Here is a 20,439-nt window from a genome sequence, read left to right as displayed (position 1 = left end):
CCTGTCAGCGAGGACCGTGCCTGTACTTCCTAGGGGGAACCTCCTAGAAGACCCCACCCATCGGGGGAGCACCCCAGTATTCCCCCATCCAGCAAAGGCCTGTTCCTGGAGCCCTGTTAAACGCACACTCCCAGGGGAGTGCTCCAGCAACCCCCCCACCCCAGGGAGCAACGCTTCCCTCAGTGCCTCAGAGAGGAAACACCCCCCAGTTAACCCCATTTGGGAAGACACCTCCTCCTCCTAGGGGAGTGATCTCCCCAAACACCCCTTTCTCAGCATTTCCATTAGAGGGAGATCTCTCCCTCCCCCCATCTCTAGGGATGAACACCCCCCCCCCCCGCATCCTCTCATCACAGCAGAGCCCCCCTGATCCTCCCACAGGGGATGCCTCCACAGCATTCCCCGCATCCTCAGGGAAGGGAAGCCCACCACTCATTCCTAGGGAGTGTTCCCAGGAACTAGCTTTCAGGCTTTCTTAGTGTAGCAAATAACCCCCCTGCCATATGTCCCCCTCCCAAGGTGTCTCCGGGGGAGGATTTCTGCACTCTTCAAAGGTATGTTGGTAAAGCCAGGTAAATCCCCACTCCCAAAGCACTGCCCTTCGGTGGGAGGCCTCATCTAGCTTCCTATCCTGCATCCAAATGTTCAAAATACACTCAGCTGAAAAAGTACAGGGAACCTCTAAGACATGGGAGGGTCACTGACAGTGTGAGTTTATCTGAGGAGGCAGTAACAGGGGTCATCCAAAATGTTATATGTGCTGGGAGAGGGACATTTGATTTGGGGTGCACGCTAGGGCTTTTTATGCAATGTGGGATGCATACTGCTGGGTGCGGGAGTCACCCAAAAGAATATGAAAGGAAGAAGTGTGATGTTCTGAAACAGCTTTCCAACAGCAGTGGGGGCAAACAACCTAACTTATTTTAAGATGAAACTTGATAAGTTTATGAATGGAATTGTATGTTGGGGTTGCCTCGGCTAGCAGGAGACTGGGCTCAATGATGACCCTGGAGTTTTCCAGTCGTATGTTAGTATAAATGCTGCCAAGAGCACTTATCACCTTAGAAGGCTGGAGCTGTTGTCTCATTTGTGTCTACTCAAGCCTGACACTGGTTCTAAGTGTTCAGTAATTTCCCCATGAATTTGCCTCCTACTTCTCTCCAGTCTATGTTTCTTTTTCTTTATCATTAACCTAGTCTACTATTAAAGTGAAGACTATTTATCCTGGCCCTCCCAGAGGTCTGCCACATTTCTGGGTGTTGTATTATGCAGCCACCTGTTACAAAGTGATGAATATGGAGGAACTTCTGCAGAGATTTGGCATTAGGACAGGTGATGGTTAGCATAGGTTTCACAGTATTTTAATTTCTTTTAGTACAGTGTCCCAGATGCAGAACGAAGAGTGTGATAGGCACAATACAAACCCTTACTCATGCAATAGTTCATACTGATGTGAGCAGTTCCCTTTGCTCTAATGTAAGGGGTTGCAGGCTTAGAACATATATGAAATAAAATAAATAAATATAGTCAAACAACCAACCCCCCACCAACACAATGCAATGTACTATTTATGTCACTATGCAGCTGTCAGACTTGGGTGTGGTTTCCCTTCTCCTCACAGAAATATTAATACCCAATACTGGTACCTCCAAAAAATCATGTTAGGACCCAAAGACCATAAGATTGGTTTAAAAATCATGAAATTAAAAGAAAAGATTGGTGTTCTTTTTATTTCCTGTATGGTTTCTGAGCATTTAGGATGTGCTTTTGTCACTTTTTCAAACTCTCTCATCCACCACTGTAAAGCCAAAAAAAGTGTTCTTGATTTTTTTAAAATGAAAGCTGAAATTCTCACTTAGTCACAGGCCTCCAGAAGATACAGACAACGATAATAGCTGAGCTAACTTCTGCTCTCGTTACCACTGTTATAAATCCCGATTAACTTCAGCAGCGTGACTGGCTTTATAGTGGTGTAAAAGCTGCCTTTGGCCCCTGGAGAATAATTCCAGCAGAATGACCTCAGGTATTCTGATGGGAAAAATATTCTCACTGTTTGTGTCAGCATTCTTAGAATATTAAGTAATTGAAAATGCCTAGGTAAACAGAATGTTTATAGGAGAGAACCATGGCTTCTGGCTTTGCATTCCCTTTCCCATTTCTCTATCTTCCCATGCCCCTTCCTTTCCTCTTCCTTCCCTTCCCCTTTTCCCTTCCCTTCTCCTATTAATTGTGAGCAGGAATTACCTTCAGAGAATTAATACAGACCACCATAGTACCGTCAGGGACCAGTAGCTGCAGTGAATACACCAGTGAGTGCATTTTAAATTGAGAGAATTTCAAAGGTGAGGAGCTGTCAAAGTTAAAATGTAATTTGTAATAACTATGAGAATATGAAATTTATTTACAGTTAGCAAGTATGTCCTTATTTCTGATAAATTCACCATTATCTCATGAAAATAAATCCCTGTATCCTTTTTATAGTTCTTAAAAATCATCACTGATTTGTGTGGGACTATTAATGCTTGTAAAAGGCCCTGAACATCTCTTTTTAATTACTGAAAATATACGGCATGGGCAACATTAGTTTAAATTCTTCCACTGTGTCCTCCCAACATACTTCATCCTTGATCTGTAGGAATGAAAAGATAGGTCTGTTCTCTGAAGCTCAATTACAGCTTCTCTACACAAAGGATTTCTCAACATAGGGAATTATTCCTGAATAACTTTCTGATTGATTCTATGTGTGCATTCTTAGTCTGGATTAATTCCACAGATTAGAGTTAATTCAGAATAAGGCACTCATATTCCAAAACGAAAGCATCCACATATGGATTTAATTAGAAATAGCTGTTCTGCTTTAAATTCCTACCCTACTTTATTCTGGATTAAGTTTTGTGTTTAGATGAGCCCTAAATGCTTGGTTTCTTTTCTGAGATTGCCAACAGAGAACCAGTTAGTGCCATACATTATGATGCTTCTTGTCTAGGTCCTAGCAGACAGAGACAGTCGATTTCATTTTGCATGGGCCACTTTCCAGTTTATCAATTACACAGAGTGAAATAATGTATATATGCACATTATGAGGTTTTCATGACATCATGGGAATCTTGAGAGTGAAACTTGCATAGATCGTTATATCTGAGATGTTCTCACAGACTGCCTGTGTTTATTATATGGGATGGACCACACAAAAAGTTAAGAAGAATACATTATATCTGTCACAGAACAAGATTTACAGGTATATAATTTATTGTCTGGACTCCACACAATCTTTGCCTGCCTTATTTGATGACATCTGTCAACTCCTCTGAAAGAAGTAGCATTACTTTTAATTAACTTAATATATATCTCCAAAACCTTTTGGTGCTTTTAGCATGTCTATCTGACATTTTCAAACATCAAATAATTGACTGTTGTTCATCTTCGTAGCTGAACCTGGCTACAGCCAATGTTATTGCTCTTTTCTCTTGACAGATGCTAAATGGGTTAGGCAGCAAGACAGCAGGTTCACGGTGGCTGCTGCCTGACGCACAGTTGTTAGGATTCTTGATGTCCCTGATCATCTCTGAACTGAGTATTTGAACTTCATTTCATTTCTATTTTCAGGACATCCATTTTCTATTTGAGGAGCCTGGTTTGCCTTTGTCATTTCCTCAGGCTTCTGGGATTGTTTAAGAAAACTTTGTCACACATACTTTCTGCAAGAGATGACTGGATCTTGCTTAATAGTCTAGGAGCTTTCCTGTTGCTATCACTGATTTCTCTCACTAATTCTCCATTAATTTACCTCAGATCATTTTCGCTGATGTCTTGAATGCAGCTCTCTGTACAGGGTGATCAGCATACATGCCCTCCAGAAATGTGTACACTGCTCATTTAGACCAAGTCAGTATGATCTCGTACATTACTGCATTTTTATTATTATTTTAGATTTAGTTTGAAGTAGTTTATGTTTCTGGATAAATTTGGGAGGTAGCATGGTCCAATGGGTAGGAAACTAGACTGGAAATCAGGAGACCTTGTTTCGTGTCCTGGCTCTGTAACTGACTTGCTGCGTGATCTTGGGCAAGGCGTTTTACTTCTTTGTGCCTCTGTTTCTCTCCTACTGTAAAGTGTAAGCACGCGCTTTGATACAGGGACTGTATCACATTAGATAGCTGAATAGCAACTAGCATAATGGAGTTCCAATGTGAATTGAGACTGCTAGGCCTTGCTGAAGTAATAATTTTCCTCTCTGCTTTGAAATGCCGTTCTTGGAGACCATCAGATGTGATTATTCAACTTGTTTTAAATATAAATTAAAAATATATTCTCTCCTGTGTGGTTAACAAATGTTAGAGATTAATAAGGCTTCTTTCAGCAGGACTGGGACCAAACAACAATTTTCTGTTCTAGACCCATGTTTTCAAGGACTCTTTCAGAAACCGTAGCCTTTTGGGATGATATTTTTCATACTTGGAGTCCTGCTGAAGGTGATTTTTTTGAGTGAAAATGGTGCAGTAGTGACATACAAAGCTGGGAGAAGAGCTCCTGCAGACCTCGTAAGATGCAAACACATTGGAGAAGGGCTTCTAAGCACTTCAGCATAGATTACGTCTTTATGGTGCAATCCTAAGTAGGGTATGAGGTGCAGCAGAGCTATGATCATATTAAAAAAAAAAAAAGATGCTTTTGTGTTAGCAATTTTTAGGGACCTCAAATTGGTATTCATATAGGTAATGCAGTTCCATACTCATGGTATAATGATATGAAACCATAGGCACTAGCCCCTATAACAATTTCTGTAGGTTTCTGGGAACCACAGGAAGGAGGGACAGAAGGGGTATCAGGTCCACGTCCTCTCCCTTCTCAGCCTTCCCAGAGGAGTCCAAGCAGTGGCTTTGCTCAGATTAGACTGGATCATCAAACCATTGTATTTGTAGTGGTGTTGCCTGACATGTTATGATAAGCTTTGGCCCTGAATAATGGTGGCCATAAAACCCATGTTCACTACATGAGGAGGGTGAAACAGGACCACACATCATTTTACAATCAATATAGCAATATGCTTTGAACAAACACTTTGTACTTATTCTTGTAATTTAAAAAAAAAAATTAAACAAAACAACCCAGGCCATTTTAGGTATCCTGAAAGTCATAAGAAAAACTGGGATTGTCCCAGTGAAATTCAGACATACGGCTTCTGTAGGCAGAGAGAGTTTAGGGGAGGACTGGGTCTTAGGGACAGACCATCTCCTAGTGGCCTTCTGGATGGTGCAGCCTACACTCCCCTGTATCTCGTCTGCTAGGGGAAGCTAGGGTCAGCGGCAGCTCCAGGCACCAGTGCTCCAAGCGCGTGCCTGGGGCGGCAAGCCATGGGGGACGCCCTGCCAGTCCCTGCGAGGACGGCAGTCAGGCAGCCTTCGGTGGCTTGCCTGCGGGAGGTCTGCCGGTCCTGCAGATTTGGCGGCAATTCGGCAGTGGGTACGCTGAATCCGCGGGACCGGGGACCTCCCGCAGGTGCGCCGCCGAAGACAGCCTGCCTGCCGTGCTTGGGGCGGCAAAAAAAGCTAGAGCCGCCGCCCCTGGCTAGGGCCATGGCATCACCTTTCCGTCTTCCTGTTCTGCCTATGTTTATAAACTGGTAAGGTTGCAACTGAGGCCAGTTGCCAGAACCCAGGAAATATTAGCATTAAAGGTAGATATTTCTCCCTCACATTTTAGTAGAATGTTGCCACTAAACTCCTTTTTCCTCATGCCATAGATTAAGGTATCTAATAAAAATTGCTGTATATTTTTCCAGTTTTCCATACAGCAGTAATCCAGTTATGTGCAGAGGCATATCTAAAAGTTACAGGAAGTTACTACTATGGCAAATTTATTACAGTTTAATGTAATACGAGAACCATAAGTATGAGCAAAAATTCTATCAGGTTATATGCCAAACTGAGGCAGGATGAGAATTATGAAAAGTAAAGGAGCCTTTCTTCTAGCGACTTTTTAACTGTGCTTTTCAGCTTCAAATTTAATTCTCTCTCATATAGTCATACAAATCCATGCACCTTTGTACGCTCGGCTGCCTGAACTTACACTGGTAGGCGGAATAGTGGATTCAATACTGGGCCCAGTCCTACAAGGTGCTAATAACCTCCTTCATGGTGTTGAGCACATTGGCAGTTGCACATTGCAGAATCAGGCTCCAGTATTACAGTTCAGTACAGATTTGAGAAATAATCATTAGCTTCTAGTAATTGCACAGAGGAGACAACTAATTTAAGCTTTTTGTCCTTAATAGGTCTTGGATTCATACAATTCTACATTAATAAATAATTTACTTAGATCAGATTCCTTGTTGCTATCTGTAACACTACTGCTGTACCAGATCACCATGCAGCAAATTTGGGCAGATTGCCTGCGAATGATCAGAACGAGTTCATTCATGGTAGTTGTACTCTGTAATTAGTAAAGAAAGGCTGTAAGAATGCCAGCATGGCAGGGCTTTCTTTAAACAGGAACATCTCTTCTATCTACCATTAGTAATTAACACAGAGAAAAGGCAATTAGAGCAGAACAAAACTGAAGTAGTGAGATAAAAAATGATCTTTAAGAAGACATATTTGCTTTATGTGCAGGTCCTGGTTACCTACTGTAATGTACGACTCCAGAGAAAGACAGAAGTTCATCAGTGATGCTCAGTACGTGAGGGAAATGCAACACAAGATGGATTCAGAGTATCAGGTGCGCCCAGAAAGCAATAGACTTTGGTCAGCTATTCATTATTTGTTGAAAGTTACCTTCACTTGGGTAGAACATTAGCTGGTGATTAAACAGCTGAATGCTACTGTTTTTATATATATTCATTTCTAGTTAGGGAACTTACATTTTGTTATCTTATATTCTAATATCAGTAGAAATCAGTAAGATTTCATAACTGAATGTTTTCAGGCCATTCAAACGAAGTCTCCTTAAGCAGTTGGTTCTCCTGCACAAGAGTGTTCTCTGTACCTCTCGCAGTGCACTCCCTAATTTAGCAGGAATATTTCTGCTCCCTTGAGGCCCCTCCACCAGCCCAGAGAACCCTGAGCAAACACATTTCCTCCCACTTTCCTTCCCAACTACCTTGGATGCTTTGTTGCAGGTCTACCTACATTCCTGCAGAGAGGCTTTGTCTACTAGCAGTTACTCACCTGACTAAAATGATGGAGGTTTCTCTCACTCAGCAGGAGTGAGATTTACTCTTCTTCCCAATCAGCCCCTATCTATGCTGGGTTCAGCCATTTTCTACTCACCCTTTCCAGGCTTGAGACATACTGCAGGTGTAGCAGGGTGAGAGGCTGATTGAGCTCATAGGCCCTTTTTAACCCCTTCTGACTCAGTGCCTAACTTTAAACAGGTGAGTAGTTGAAAGCAATGGAATTACTCTATTCACATACTTAAAGTGAGGCATGTGTTTAAGTACCTTACTGATCCTCAGATGTATTTAGCTGCATAGCTTCCATTGATTTCAATGGAAGTTAGGCACCTGAATACCTTTGAGGATCTGAACCTTTGTGATGTGTTAAGCACCTTCAGTTCTCACTGATGTCAGTGGTAGACATGTGGTGCTCAGTATCTTGAAATATGGGATTCATATTTTTCATTTATTTATTAGGATGAATGTGAAGCAATATCAATGGGCTACATTTGAAACATTCCCCTGGGGCAACCCACTTTACTTAAGAATATTATCATTGTTGCTGTAAATGTTGAGAAAGAGGGTGCTGGCAGTTCTGCTGCTGTTGGTTTTATTTTCAGCGTTCCTAGTACATTTTGTTCAGAATGTTTTAAAGTGGCTTTTTATTATTGTCACCTCCATAGTTGAGGTTAATTTGAAATTTTCACAGAAAGCAGTGATCTAGGTCCCATTCAGCAAAGTACTTAAGTATATGCTTAAACATTTTGTTGAATAGGATGGGCTTAAGTGCATGTTTAAAGTTAAGCCCGTGCTTAAGTGCTTTGCTGCATAAGGATCTTAATTTTTTTCTTAAATATTAATGCAGTATATCCTCTCCCAACTTACTTTTTGAGTACACAATGAATTTTCTGAGGATTTGCAAGTAAATCTGTTATTTAGTTTGAATTAAATATTTGCATTATACACCCTTCTTAGCATTTTTTCCCATCAGTTTGTTATAGAATATAATTTATGACAAGTATCATGACATATAATTGATCATCAGTTACTTTCAACCATATTTGCAGAATAAGTCACCTATGTGGAAGCCAACAGAAAAGGTGCTTTAAAATGGCTTCTCCCTTTTCAACATATATGTTCCAATTGTATCTTCAAGTCATATCTGCATACACTAGCTACATTCTCAAGAAGGTGCACACTATAATGTTTATGGGTAAGACTGTGAACCCCTTATTCATAATGGTGGGTAGTTACACAAATAGTGCCATTGTATTAATTGGCAGTATTTGTATGCACAACTGCTCATCAATGTGAATAAGGGGGTCAGAATTTGTTTATATGAGAGTAATGTTAATTCTGTAGCAGAAAAGATTTTTCCCTTATGGGTTTTGAGAGTAAGCATTCCTTGAAGCCTCTAGGCCAAAGTGTGCTGTGTAACACCTGTGTAAATCTGAAGTACCTCCATCTACTGCAATTATGTAACTGAGAATTTGCCTTAAGTGCCATAGGTTAAACTTTATAGATACATTCAAACAAAGGTTCCACAGGAAAAATATTTAGTTACTATCATAATTATTTATTTGTATTGTGGTAGCACCTAAGAGCCCCAGTTATGGGCCAGGGCCCATTTGTGGTAAGCACTATACAAATATACGACAAAAAGGCTATCCCTTTTCTAAAAGGCATACAATCTAAGTTGAGCAATATTTTAGCTGCGAGACTCTCAGTGGACTTATAGTTCCATGCAACTTTTAGAATGTTTTTCCAATCTGCGTACTCTATAACATGACATAACTGAATTAGGGTTGAAAATGACAGAAGTAAGTTGGTATACAGTACACATCTCAAGTGTCCTGAAGGTTAAAAACTTCTACTCAAAACTCGTGGTTTTGTGAGCTACCACACTTCCAATAATGCATGGCCTTGCCTTGGAGATGCAAAACATATAGGTTCAGATCTTCTGTACTGGCTGAGTTGCACTTCAAGTAAGCCTAGGAAGGTGGGAGCAACAGTCCTTTAATACACTCTGTGCTTCCTAATCCTGGTTTGATGAGACGCCTAGGAAGGTGGGAGCAACAGTCCTTTAATACACTCTGTGCTTCCTAATCCTGGTTTGATGAGACTCCTAGGTTGGCAGGCCCTGGCCCCAGGCCACATTAGAGCAGCCTCACAGGCCATTCTAGTAGCAGAGGATCTACCGAGTTTAGTGGCACTGTGATTATATCCTGTTTTTCCCCGCCGTGATACCTACCCCAAGGGCTAGGAGGAGAGGGTTGCAGAAACCACTGTTCCAGGCCTACACCATCTGGGGATTCCAGCTTTTTAGGGGGAATCCTTGGGCAGCAGGATCCATTGGCTCTGTGGCCATTCCATACTGGCAGACCAGGGTAAAGTAGTAAAGTATTCTGAGTTCAAGGGATTTGGCTGTGGGATCAGACTAATTGGTCTGACCCCTTTGCAAGCACACTACAAAACCCTCCTCTTTGACACAAGCATTTCCATAGTAACCAGAAGGATGATGATTAAAAAACCCCAAACCTTTCATTTCCCCCAAAGGAGCCTCTTTAACTAGTGAGAGGAGAGGAGCAGAAATCTCTGTGAAATCCATTAAGTACCTCACCCTGCACATTTAATTTACTTGGGAAGTGCTTTGATTCTGTGGTGATGGGCGTTATAGAAAATCCTAAAATAGATGAGTGCATGTGTGTGGGGAACGGGACATAGGAACACATACACACACACAGAGTCTGATGAGCTGCTGCACAGTTTATTAGTTGTTTACATTTACCAGGATTATTGAAGCACCAAGTCAGGTAATTATTCCGATTAGTGTTAGGCTTAGACAGTCAATAGGTTAATTCTTTCATCCTATGATGTATTTTGTGACCGGTGTGAGTACAGAACAATTGGAGATGAGACTGTCTTGTCCAGGTGGACTGTAGCTAGAAGTAAGACTCAAGTTATTCAGAAGTAAAAATCTCTCTCTTATTCCAGACAAAGAATGTGTTTTGTTCCTTAGGCTTGCCTGAGAAGACAGGAGCAGAATAGAGAACAAACTGAGAAGAAACGAGAGCAACATGCCAGGCAAGAACAGAGACAGAAAACCCTATCTTCCATCTATGCTACACGCAGTTATGAAAGACCATGGATATCAGGCATACCAGTTACCAGACAGGTACTTAAACTATAGGTCACCCAGGGTTTGATAATTTAAAAGATAAAGTCAAGCGGAACAGAATATTGTTACAGGGTAATGGTCTCCTGCTGCTGCATAAAATTCCAGGGAGAAAGGGAAGCAGTTAATAAGAAATGATTGGTGAGGAACAGCCAAAATATTTACTTTTACATTGAGCCTATGAGTGTTGCATTCCAGTGACTTTATTTTTTTCTGTCAAATTATGGACGTACATGTAATCATTTTTTAAGAGGGATGCTGGGCAAGATAAGTAACATTGACTCACTGTTCCATTACAGAATAACTACATTTTTTAAAAAATGTGATAGTGAATTTAAGGGCCGTATTCAGGAGATTTTCAGTAAACTGAACGTTAAATTCTTCCATCAGATCCATGTCTGTGGAATCTTTCCATACTTCAAACAGTGAGTCAAATCCTTGATCCTGATAAAGCAGCAGCTTTGGTAAATACAGCAGCACAAAGGAGCTTTAAAGCTGGCCTAATGGGCCAGCTAGGTATTGCCTTAGTACAAGAGATCTCCAGCACTCACTGTGGCCCCTTAGAGCAGCCCTGAGGCTGCTTGACCCCACCAAGCTCAGGGAATTGAGGAGAGCAGCTGTGCTATAAAGCCACCTTTACCACCATTTAGGGGCCTGCAATGTGCACTGTTCACCCCAACCCAAGGATCAAGACCGCTGTTTCTGTTATCTCTGCAGTACAGGCTTGGAACTAACTGATCACCAGAGGGGGGATGGCTTTGATCTGGCTTGAGCATGTTGTTTCTAGCATGACACACCTAAAATCTAAAATCCCAATAAATTGTGCCGTTTGGGTGAAAAAAGTATGACAGTGGAATAACAGTACACTGCAGCCTCCTCTAATGTGGAACCAGTGACTCAGCAGATGGATGGTTACCAGGGATAGGTTCTCTCACTAGGGAAAGAACAAATACTTTATGTGGATTCATTTTTTTCACACATAAATTAACATTTTAAGTACTGGACTCTACAGACCTATTAGACAACATATATACCTTTTGACTTGTGTATCAACTGTTTGGCTTGTACACAAATATAGTCAGTAATTGCCATGGTGACTGTGAAGCTGAAGGATGCCCAACTCCCAGGCAGGTGAAGAGGAGCTGCTGAAGGGCCAGGGAGCTGCAGATAGACCAGGGATGGAGTATGGATTGTCAATTCTTGATTCAAAAACTTAAAAAAATATATACTATTAACCTTTTAAAATATATCAACATGGAATAGAGATTAAAAAACATAGGTACATAGGAAGTGATGAACTGGATAGGACCCAAGGGCCATCTAGTTTAGTATCTGTCTCTGACAGTGGTTAATCCTAGCTGCTTTGGAGGAAGGTGCAAAAAACTGCAGTAGGCAAATACGGGATATGTGCTCCCAGGAAAAGTTTCCTCCAGCTCTGAAACACGATGGTTTATATCCCTTCCAAAATTATTGTTTTGGTTTATTTTAACATTTACTGTTATGTGACCTAAAAAACCCCAGCTGTACTATAGGGTCTCATTATAAACACTGTACAACTGCATACAGGACTTGGCAAAGCATGACATAGCTTTTTCAACATTTATTGGATGTAGAGCTCCTGCTAACAGTTCCCCAGACTTTACTGTCTCTCAGACTATAACTCTCTAAGATGGGATAAGTAAATTTGTCATGTGAACACAAGATCCCTTTCATGCATAATCATCGTCCTAGGTTCCCCCCAAGATCATGGGGCAAGTATATGTCTCCAGGTTATGTCCTGCTTGAACCTTACCTACCTGTGCTTACTGTTGGTAGTGGCCTGCAGAGACTCTCAGAGCTCAATTAATCTCTTCAATACCCAGCAGGGCTCTCTTTGCAGCCTCCATGACATAATGATGATAGAGCCAGGGCAACAGTGCCTGTACAGGGAGGTTTTCAAAAGCATTTGGAGCCCTGAACATAGCTTTATTTGACTGTAAATCAAAGAGAAAAACCCAAAGTTTTTCACCCAACTGAGAGATCCAGTGCCTTTTCTTCCATTTTATTCCTGGCAGAGACAAATGAAAAGATCACAGCAGAATGGGCCACAGTGATAATAGTTGCTTCTGACTGTGATGATGCTGTGGTTCTTGAACTTAAACCAAATACAGATACCACCTGTGGTGGTGCTGTCTCAAGTCAGAGACTTTTTCTGATACAGGGCACGTAGTCCTCCCAAACTCCAACTTGCTATGTCTAGCAGCCTGGAAGCTGAGAAGGAGGAATTGATCTCCCGGAGATACTCACAAAAAAAAAAGTCAATGAAATGCTCCTGTCTCCCAGGAAGAAGTCAGCAAACTCAGCGCATAGAAAATATGGGCAAAAATCATATATTGGTGTTATAAATAACATACATGAGCTCAATCAGCAAAAATTAAGTCCATGTTGAAGTTTTTGCAGTTCAGCTTGCCTGTGGGTAGTAGATCAAACGCTCGCAAAAAGCATGTTTCAGCCATCTCAAACACGGTCAGCTGCAAAAGACCTTGGCTGATCACTGGACCACAACACATATGTATATTGATTCCTGAGGGTGGCATCATCATCATCATTCACAGATTCCCCTCGTGGATCCCTAATGTAAGCACTGAAAACCCCTCCTTTTGAGCCATCGAAGTCATAGAATCATAAGGTTAGAAGGGACTGCAAGGGTCATCTTGTCTAACCCCCTGCCGAGATGCAGGACTTCTTGTGTCTAAACCATCCAATACAGATGGCTCTCCAGCCTCCTTTTGAAAACCTCCAATGAAGAAGCTTCCATAGCCTCCCAAGACAGGCTGTTCCATTGTCCTACTGTTCTTACAGTTAGGAAGTTTTTCTTGAGATTTACTCTAAATCTGCTATGCTGGAGTTTGAACCCACTACCTGTTGTCCTGCTCTCTGTGGCAAAAGAGAATCACTTTTCTCCATCTTTTTTGTGGCAGACTTTCAAGTGTCCAAAGACCGCTATTATATCCCTCCTTAATCTCCTCTTTTCCAAACTAAACATACCCATTTCCTTCAGCCTTTGCTTATGTGGCTTGCATTCCATCCCTTTGATCATGTTTGTTCCTCGCCTCTGGATCCTTTCCAGTTTCTCTACATCCTTTCTATACATTGGTGACCTTAATTGGACACAGTTCTCCAGCTGAGGCCTAACTAGCGTTGAGTAGAGCAGTACTGTCACCTCCTGTGACTTGCATGCTATGCCTCTGTTAATGAAACCTAAAACTGCATCGCATTGCTGACTCATGTTGAGGCTGTGATCCATCACAACTCCCAGATCCTTCTCAGCAGTGCTGCTGCCAAGCCAGTTTTCCCTCATTCTGTATTTGTGCATTTGGTTTTTGTCTTTATTGAATTTCATTTTGTTGTCTATAGCCCAGTTCTCCAATTTATCAATATCCCTCTGAATTTTAGCTCTATCCTCCAAAGTATTGGCAACCCGTCCTAGTTTTGTGTCTTCTGCAAACTTGATCAGTATGCATTCCGTAGCTATATCCAGGTCATTAATAAAGATATTAAACAACACTGAACACAGAACAGATCCCTGTGGAACCCACTTGAGACCTCCCTCCAATCCAACATCATTCCATTAATAGTTATTCTTTGTTTGTGGTTGTTTAACTAATTATGTATTCACTTAATGGCAGTTCTATCGAGCCTGCATTTCTTCAGCTTACTTATCAAAATGTCATGTGGTACTGTGTCAAAACCCTTGGTGATGTCCAGGTATAATTATGTCCATTGCATTCCCTCATCCACAAAATCAGTTACCCTGTCAAAGAAGGAAATCAAGCTGGTTTGGCATGATTTGTTCTTGGTAAAGCTATATTGTCTGCAAGTGATTATCCCCTCATCCTCCAGGTTTTCACAAATTGAATGTTTTATACATTGCTGTAGTAGCTTCCCAGGTATCAAGGTCAGGCTGACTGGTCTATAGTTTCCCGGCTCTTCCTTTCCCCCCTTTTTAAAGATGGGTACTATGTTAGCCTTTCTCCAGTCTTCCAGGACCTCTCCTATCATCCATGAGATTGTAAATATTATTGCCAGTGGCTCCGAGATTTCTTCAGCTAATTCCTTCAGTACTCTTGGGTGAATAGCATCCACTAATTTGAATTCACTCAAATTGGTCAGAAGATCTCTGACATGTTCTTTACTTATCCTTATCCGCATCCCTTCCCCTTTATTGTCTATAGTAACTTCAATAACAGTCATCCGCTTACATATTTTTTGTGAGAAGACTGAAGCAAAGTAGGCATTGAGCCCCTCTGCCTCCCTATCATGTTCTTTACCAGCTCACCTTCTCCATTGAGCAGCAGACCCACGCTGTTCTTGATCTTTCTTTTTGGTCTGACCTCCTCCTTTTTCCCCATACCTATCCTTTCAGAACAAGCTACATCCCTCAATGATGGTACTCCAATCATGGGAGTTGTCCCACCAAGTCTCTGTGATGCCAATTAAGTCAATTTTCTTCATATACCATGACTTCCAGTTCATATTGCTTGTTCCCCATTCTCCTGGAATTTGTATACAGGCATTGAAGATATTTTGCAGACTGCCCTGTTGCTTTCCTTTTTGCCTTTTTACTGCAGTTGTGATTTCTAGACCCTTCTCCAGAAATTAGCCTCTTTCTCTTGTCTGCGTTACTTGAACCTAGATGCACGTTGGCTGGATTTTAGTTACTATCCCCCATAGGAGCTAGTTTAAAGCTCTCCTTATCAGGTTAGCCAGATGATGTCCAGAGATGTTCTTCCTGGTATTTGATAGATGGAGCCCCACCCAGCACAGTAATCCTCTTTCCTGGAACATCAGCTCATTGTCGAAGAAGACAAAATCCTCTTGCCGACACCATCTGCATAGCCACGCATTTACTTCCACAATTCGATGGTCCATGCTCAGGCCTTTTCCTTCAACAAGTGCCTCAAACTCTTTTATCCTTCTTCCCAAAGCCACAGTCTGCAGAGATCCGCTCAAGGTCATTCTTCGCAGTATCGTTGGTGCCCACATGGATAAGTAGGAAGGGGTAGTGGTCTGAGGGATTGATGAATCTCAGCAGACTCTCAGTCACATCCTGAATTCTAGCTAAGGCAAGCAGCACACTTCTTGGGATTTCTGGTCCGGACAGCTGATGGATGACTCTGTCCCCCTTAGGAGGGAGTCCCCAAGCACCACCACTCTTCTCCTCTTGGGAGTGGTGGTCATGGAACCCCCATCTCTAGGACAATGCATCCTATGTCTTCTGGTCAACGGGATATCCTTCTGATCCCTTCCCTCAGATGACTCTTCCAAGACATTCTCAGCAGTAGTACATGTGCAGATAGCCTGAAAGCGGTTGCTTACCTCCATCTGCGTTGGGGGTATATTGGTTGTGCTCCTTCTCCTGGAGGACACATGCTCCCAACTTTCTTCCTTGTTGTTCAGTCCCCCCTGCACTGCCCTTTCTGATTCTTCAGCATGCTGTGCTCACAGTACCAAATCCTGACTTCTGTCTAGGAAGTCTACATTTTCTCTGACGCAACGCAGGGTTGTTACTTGGGTGTCTAGTCCTTTATCCTTTTCTTCCAGCAATGGAGGTCAGTGTCTCTGTGCTTTCTCACATTCAGTCTCTTTTGCTGTCAACTCCAGGAGGAGAGTTTCAGAAATAGGTGCATTATACAGGAAGCTATAGTACTGCACCTTTCATCAGCGTAAGATCATTCTCAGAACTGATGCTTTTCATAGCAAATGTTCATTTGTTTCCCATAACACAATTTAGTGGTACTACTGTAATTCTGTCTGAGTCCCAAGTACCCAAGGAGACCAAGTAGTATATTCTAGACATTAGCGGGGCAATCAAAATATATATCAGCATCGCACTGAGGTCTAAAGAAAGGCAACATCCCTTCCAGTGCTTTACCAGCCAGCAATCCAGAGCAGGGGAAAAGGCCCTTAAAAGCCTCCATAAGAAAACGTGATTAAGAGATGCATCTAAGACTTGCAAAGCAAATGAGGTAGCCCCACTTGTTGATATCACTACACATTTAATCAGAAGAACAGCATCTATGTAGTCAGACAGGTCGAATGCATCATACAAGAAAATGTGTAAGTCAACAACTTGGTCTTCAGTACGCTTACTCAAGACATTACAAAGTAGACATCCTGTCCTTTGCATATTCAAGCATTGGCAGGAAAGTTCTACAAGTGTTATCTCAGTAACACATCATACCCCTGAGGTTTGCAATAAATGTGTTAGTTATCTAATTAGCACCCCTTCCTCTTTGGGAATGTCTGCATTGCCATGTAAGCCCAGGGTTAGTACAACTCAAGTTAGCAGACCTTGGGGTTGTTACCCTAGGGCTAGAGTGTCTACACTCATTTGTAACCCCAGGTTAGGAATTGTTGAATCCTGGGTCCCAACCTGGGGCACCAGCATCTACACTGCTTTATGTATGTCTGAGTCCCACCACCCATATCCGAGATTTCCTAATCTCTTCCCCACCCCCACAAAAAATTGGCCATTGTAGCCCTTTTTTCTTGTTGCAGCATGGGAAAAGCTGACTGTCCACTAAACTTGATAGTCTGTAGGACAAAGAAAGTCAGCCCATGGGATTGTGGGATACTTTTGGTGGATTCCCAGAGCACACGTATGGAAGGGCTGCATCTACACAACAAAACAATAGGGCTTGGACCCGGAGTCCCAGCTTATTTTAGGCTCAGACCTTCCACCCCCATGGGGTCCTGGGACCAAGCCCTGGGTTAGGGTGATTTGTATGTAGATGGAAGGGGAGTTAGGCTTGGTCCCGAGTTCAAACCTTGCGCTTACACTGCAGCGCAGACATATCTTTAGGACCACTAAACAATCACTGCTCAGAGCATCCCTTGCAAAAATTGCTGGACATGCAATGGTCTAGAAAAGAAAAAAAAAAAAATTCTTACCTGTGAATGTATTGTCTTGGTTCCCACAATCCTGCAGTTTGACCCATTTAGGGAGGATTACATGTGAGGGATTATAGAACAATCAGTTAATTTTCTTAAGTTTATCAAAGACGCTTTTGCAAGTGTAATCTCAGTTTTACATGAATAAATACTATTGCTACTTTAAAATTTTGTTCTGAAAACTACCAACTATGGGTAGGGCTTCCAAAAGATGGGACCCAACCCCAGTGTCAGAGATCTGCTCTTCCTCCAAGCTCCTAAAAGACAAAGGAAAATCCACTATAAAGACTATTGGACATGAAATGCTTAAGAAGGGAAATAACCACTGAGAATACTTTTTTCTTTCTGTGCTCTAAACAGATCTTGTCCTGTAGGAGGTCAGATATGGAAGGATTCTACCAAGGCAAAAGTGAGGACTAGAGAGTAAATCCCATTCTCAAATCATGTCATTACATTCACATCCCAGTCACTCCCTGATACGTATGCTGTTGGTAAATGTAGAGCTAAGCAGATACTGTTATTCTGAGCTGGGGAGCATTCAGACTGTCCTGTTCTGTGAACAAAATGCTCTGACTTTTGGACTCAGCTAGAGCTCAAACTTTGCAGTCAAGGCATGTTTTGTCTGGGTGTGCCGGACTCTCCGCCTTCCTATATTTTTTTTTAAGGTGACAAAATGTTTCTGTAGTAACAGTGTTATGTTTAGGATACATATTTCTGGTGTGATTTGATCACACTGCTCACTTACCACGGTCTATTCTACAGAGATTGTTATACTGCCTTATCTCTGTATTATATGAGCACTTTCAAGTAGTACATTGAGCAAAATGACCAATATTTGTCACATGTGGTTCATTCTTTTTCTCATCCTCGCCCCAGGAGGAGGATTGTATGTGCAGCGTAATGTTTTGATTTTAGTTTTTTATTTTTTAATGTCCATGCTACTATATGTTTATACAGGAAAAGGTGAGGTCAAAGAAGCATTCCTTGCCCTTAGAGTGGAAGGTGGTGAGGATTTATGGTTGTCTGTAGTTCCTGCTTTGTTCCACAGTCTTGGACTGGACCCTGAGAAAATTCTGTCTCCTGGAGTTAACTCTGAAAGTTACACTTTGTGCTTTTTCTGTTGTATGAGCCTCCGGCTAATACTCCTACACCCTTTCCCTGAATTTGAGAATCTCCAAGAGTGGGAATCGATTATAATTTGAACTTTTGGAGACAGACTTAACTATGCTTCAGATGCTTCCCAGGTAGGCTGATGTTCTTTGCATAGTATATTCAGATGAGGGAACAAGTAAGGCAATGAGTCTGTGTTTAGTAGACAGAACAAGGTTCACTGAAAACACCATGCATGAAGCTAACTATTGGTATGGTATTTAGTCATGTAAAACTGAGATTATACCTACAGGTTTCAGAGTAGCAACTGTGTTAGTCTGTATCCGCAAAAAGAACAGGAGTACTTGGGGCACCTTAGAGACTAACAAATTTGCATATCAATTCAAGCTCAGCAGTTTCTCGTTTGAAGCTTCAAAAACAGACTTCAACGAGAAACTGCTGAGCTTGAATTAATATGCAAACTAGATACCATTAACTTGGGTTTGAATAGAGACTGGGAGTGGCTGGGTCATTACACATATTGAATCTATTTCCCCATGTTAAGTATCCTCACATCTTCTTGTCAACTGTCTAAAATGGGCCATCTTGATTATCACTACAAAAGTTTTTTTCTCCTGCTGCTAATACCTAATTTTAATTAATTAGCCTCTGACAGTTGGTATGGCTACTTCCACCTTTTCATGTTCTCTGTATGTATATATATTTCTTACTATATGTTCCATTTTATGCATCTGATGAAGTGGGCCGTAGGCCACGAAAGCTTATGCTCAAATAAATTTGTTAGACTCTAAGGTGCCACAAGTACTCCTGTTCTTTTTGAGATTATACTTGCAAAAGTGTCTTTATAAACTTTAGAAAATTAACTGATTGTTCTATTTTTCCTCACTATTGGTTGAACACTGAGCATCTGTGGGAGTAGCGTGACTTTAGAAATACTCTCATAGCTCAGTTCCCATTGAAGACACAGAAGGTATTCAAACTGATTTCTTTTGTTCTAGTTGCATGCTGCAATCTACAGACAACTTGTATTTAGGCTCAAGTCACTAGATTTAATCAAAAAAGAGCAAGGAAGTCAAAATCCTCAAATAAAATGTGAGAATTATTCTCATAAGGGCACTAATCTTGATGAAGACTATTTTGAGTCAATGATAATAGCTTGTTTTGGTTAGATCAGATTTTTTCTGAAAATCTCATTTCTTTTGGTTAAACATTCAAATTTCCCCTTTTTATTTTATAGAATTGTACTAAACAGAGTGCAGTCTCTGAGGGAATCATTGTATTGAGTAAAAACAATGAGGAGTCCTTGTGGCACCTTAGAGACTAACAAATTTATTTGGGCATAAGCTTTCGTGGGCTACAACCCACTTCATCAGATGCATGGAGTGGAAAATACAGGAGCAGGTATAAATACATGAAAAGATGTGAGTTGCCTTACCAAGTGTGAGGACAGTCCAATGAGACAATTCAATTAACAGCAAGATACCAAGGGAGGAAAAAAACTTTTGAAGTGGTAAGAAAGTGGCCCATTTCAGACTGTTGACAAGAAGGTTTGGGTAACAGTAGGGGGAAATTAGTATTGGGGAAATTAGGGTTTGGTTTTGTAATGACCCAACCACTCCCAGTCTTTATTCAGGCCTAATTTGATGGTGTCCAATTTGCAAATTAATTCCAGTTCTGCAGTTTCACTTTGGAGTCTATTTTTAAAGTTTTGTTGTTGAAGAATTGCCACTTTTAGGTCTGTTGTTGAGTGACCAGGGAGACTGAAGTGTTCTCCTACTGGTTTTTGAATGTTATGATTCCTGATGTCAGATTTGTGTCCATTTATTCTTTTGCGTAGAGACCGTCCGATTTGGCCAATGTACAGGCAGAGGGGCATTGCTGGCACATGATGGCATATATCACATTGGTAGATGTGCAGGTGAACGAGCCCCTGATGGTGTGGCTGATGTGGTTAGGTTCTATGATGGTGTCCCTTGAATAGATATGTGGACAGAGTTGGCACCGGGGTTTGTTGCAGGGTTTGGTTCCTGGGTTGGTGTTTTTGTTGTGTGGTGTATAGTTGCTGGTG

General features: G+C 41.6%; 1 protein-coding gene and 1 long non-coding RNA gene across 4 annotated transcripts in view; one reads left to right on the top strand and one right to left on the bottom strand.

Annotated features, from left to right (window-relative positions):
- The first annotated feature begins 384 nt into the window (after positions 1 to 384).
- The window catches only part of MARCHF10 (membrane associated ring-CH-type finger 10), a 71,039-nt gene continuing 50,984 nt past the window's right edge, over positions 385 to 20,439 (top strand). For all 3 annotated transcript variants that reach the window (XM_054013992.1, XM_054013993.1, XM_054013991.1), the window contains exons 1-3: positions 385 to 554; positions 6,612 to 6,717; positions 10,173 to 10,328. In XM_054013992.1, the coding sequence (XP_053869967.1) occupies positions 6,631 to 6,717; positions 10,173 to 10,328 (243 nt within the window). In that variant the 5' untranslated portion in view covers positions 385 to 554; positions 6,612 to 6,630. The remainder of the gene's footprint in view (positions 555 to 6,611; positions 6,718 to 10,172; positions 10,329 to 20,439) is intronic.
- LOC128828960 (uncharacterized) lies at positions 9,900 to 11,498 on the bottom strand. The gene is made up of 2 exons (XR_008443265.1): positions 11,363 to 11,498; positions 9,900 to 11,262 (listed from the first exon to the last, which is right to left on the bottom strand). It is a non-coding gene; the product is annotated as an uncharacterized LOC128828960 (long non-coding RNA).

This window comes from Malaclemys terrapin, chromosome 25, assembly GCF_027887155.1.
Source record: "Malaclemys terrapin pileata isolate rMalTer1 chromosome 25, rMalTer1.hap1, whole genome shotgun sequence".
Lineage (NCBI taxonomy): Eukaryota > Metazoa > Chordata > Testudines > Emydidae > Malaclemys > Malaclemys terrapin.
The sequence above is the reverse complement of the archived record's forward strand: the minus strand, read 5'-3'. Positions and strand labels throughout refer to the sequence as shown.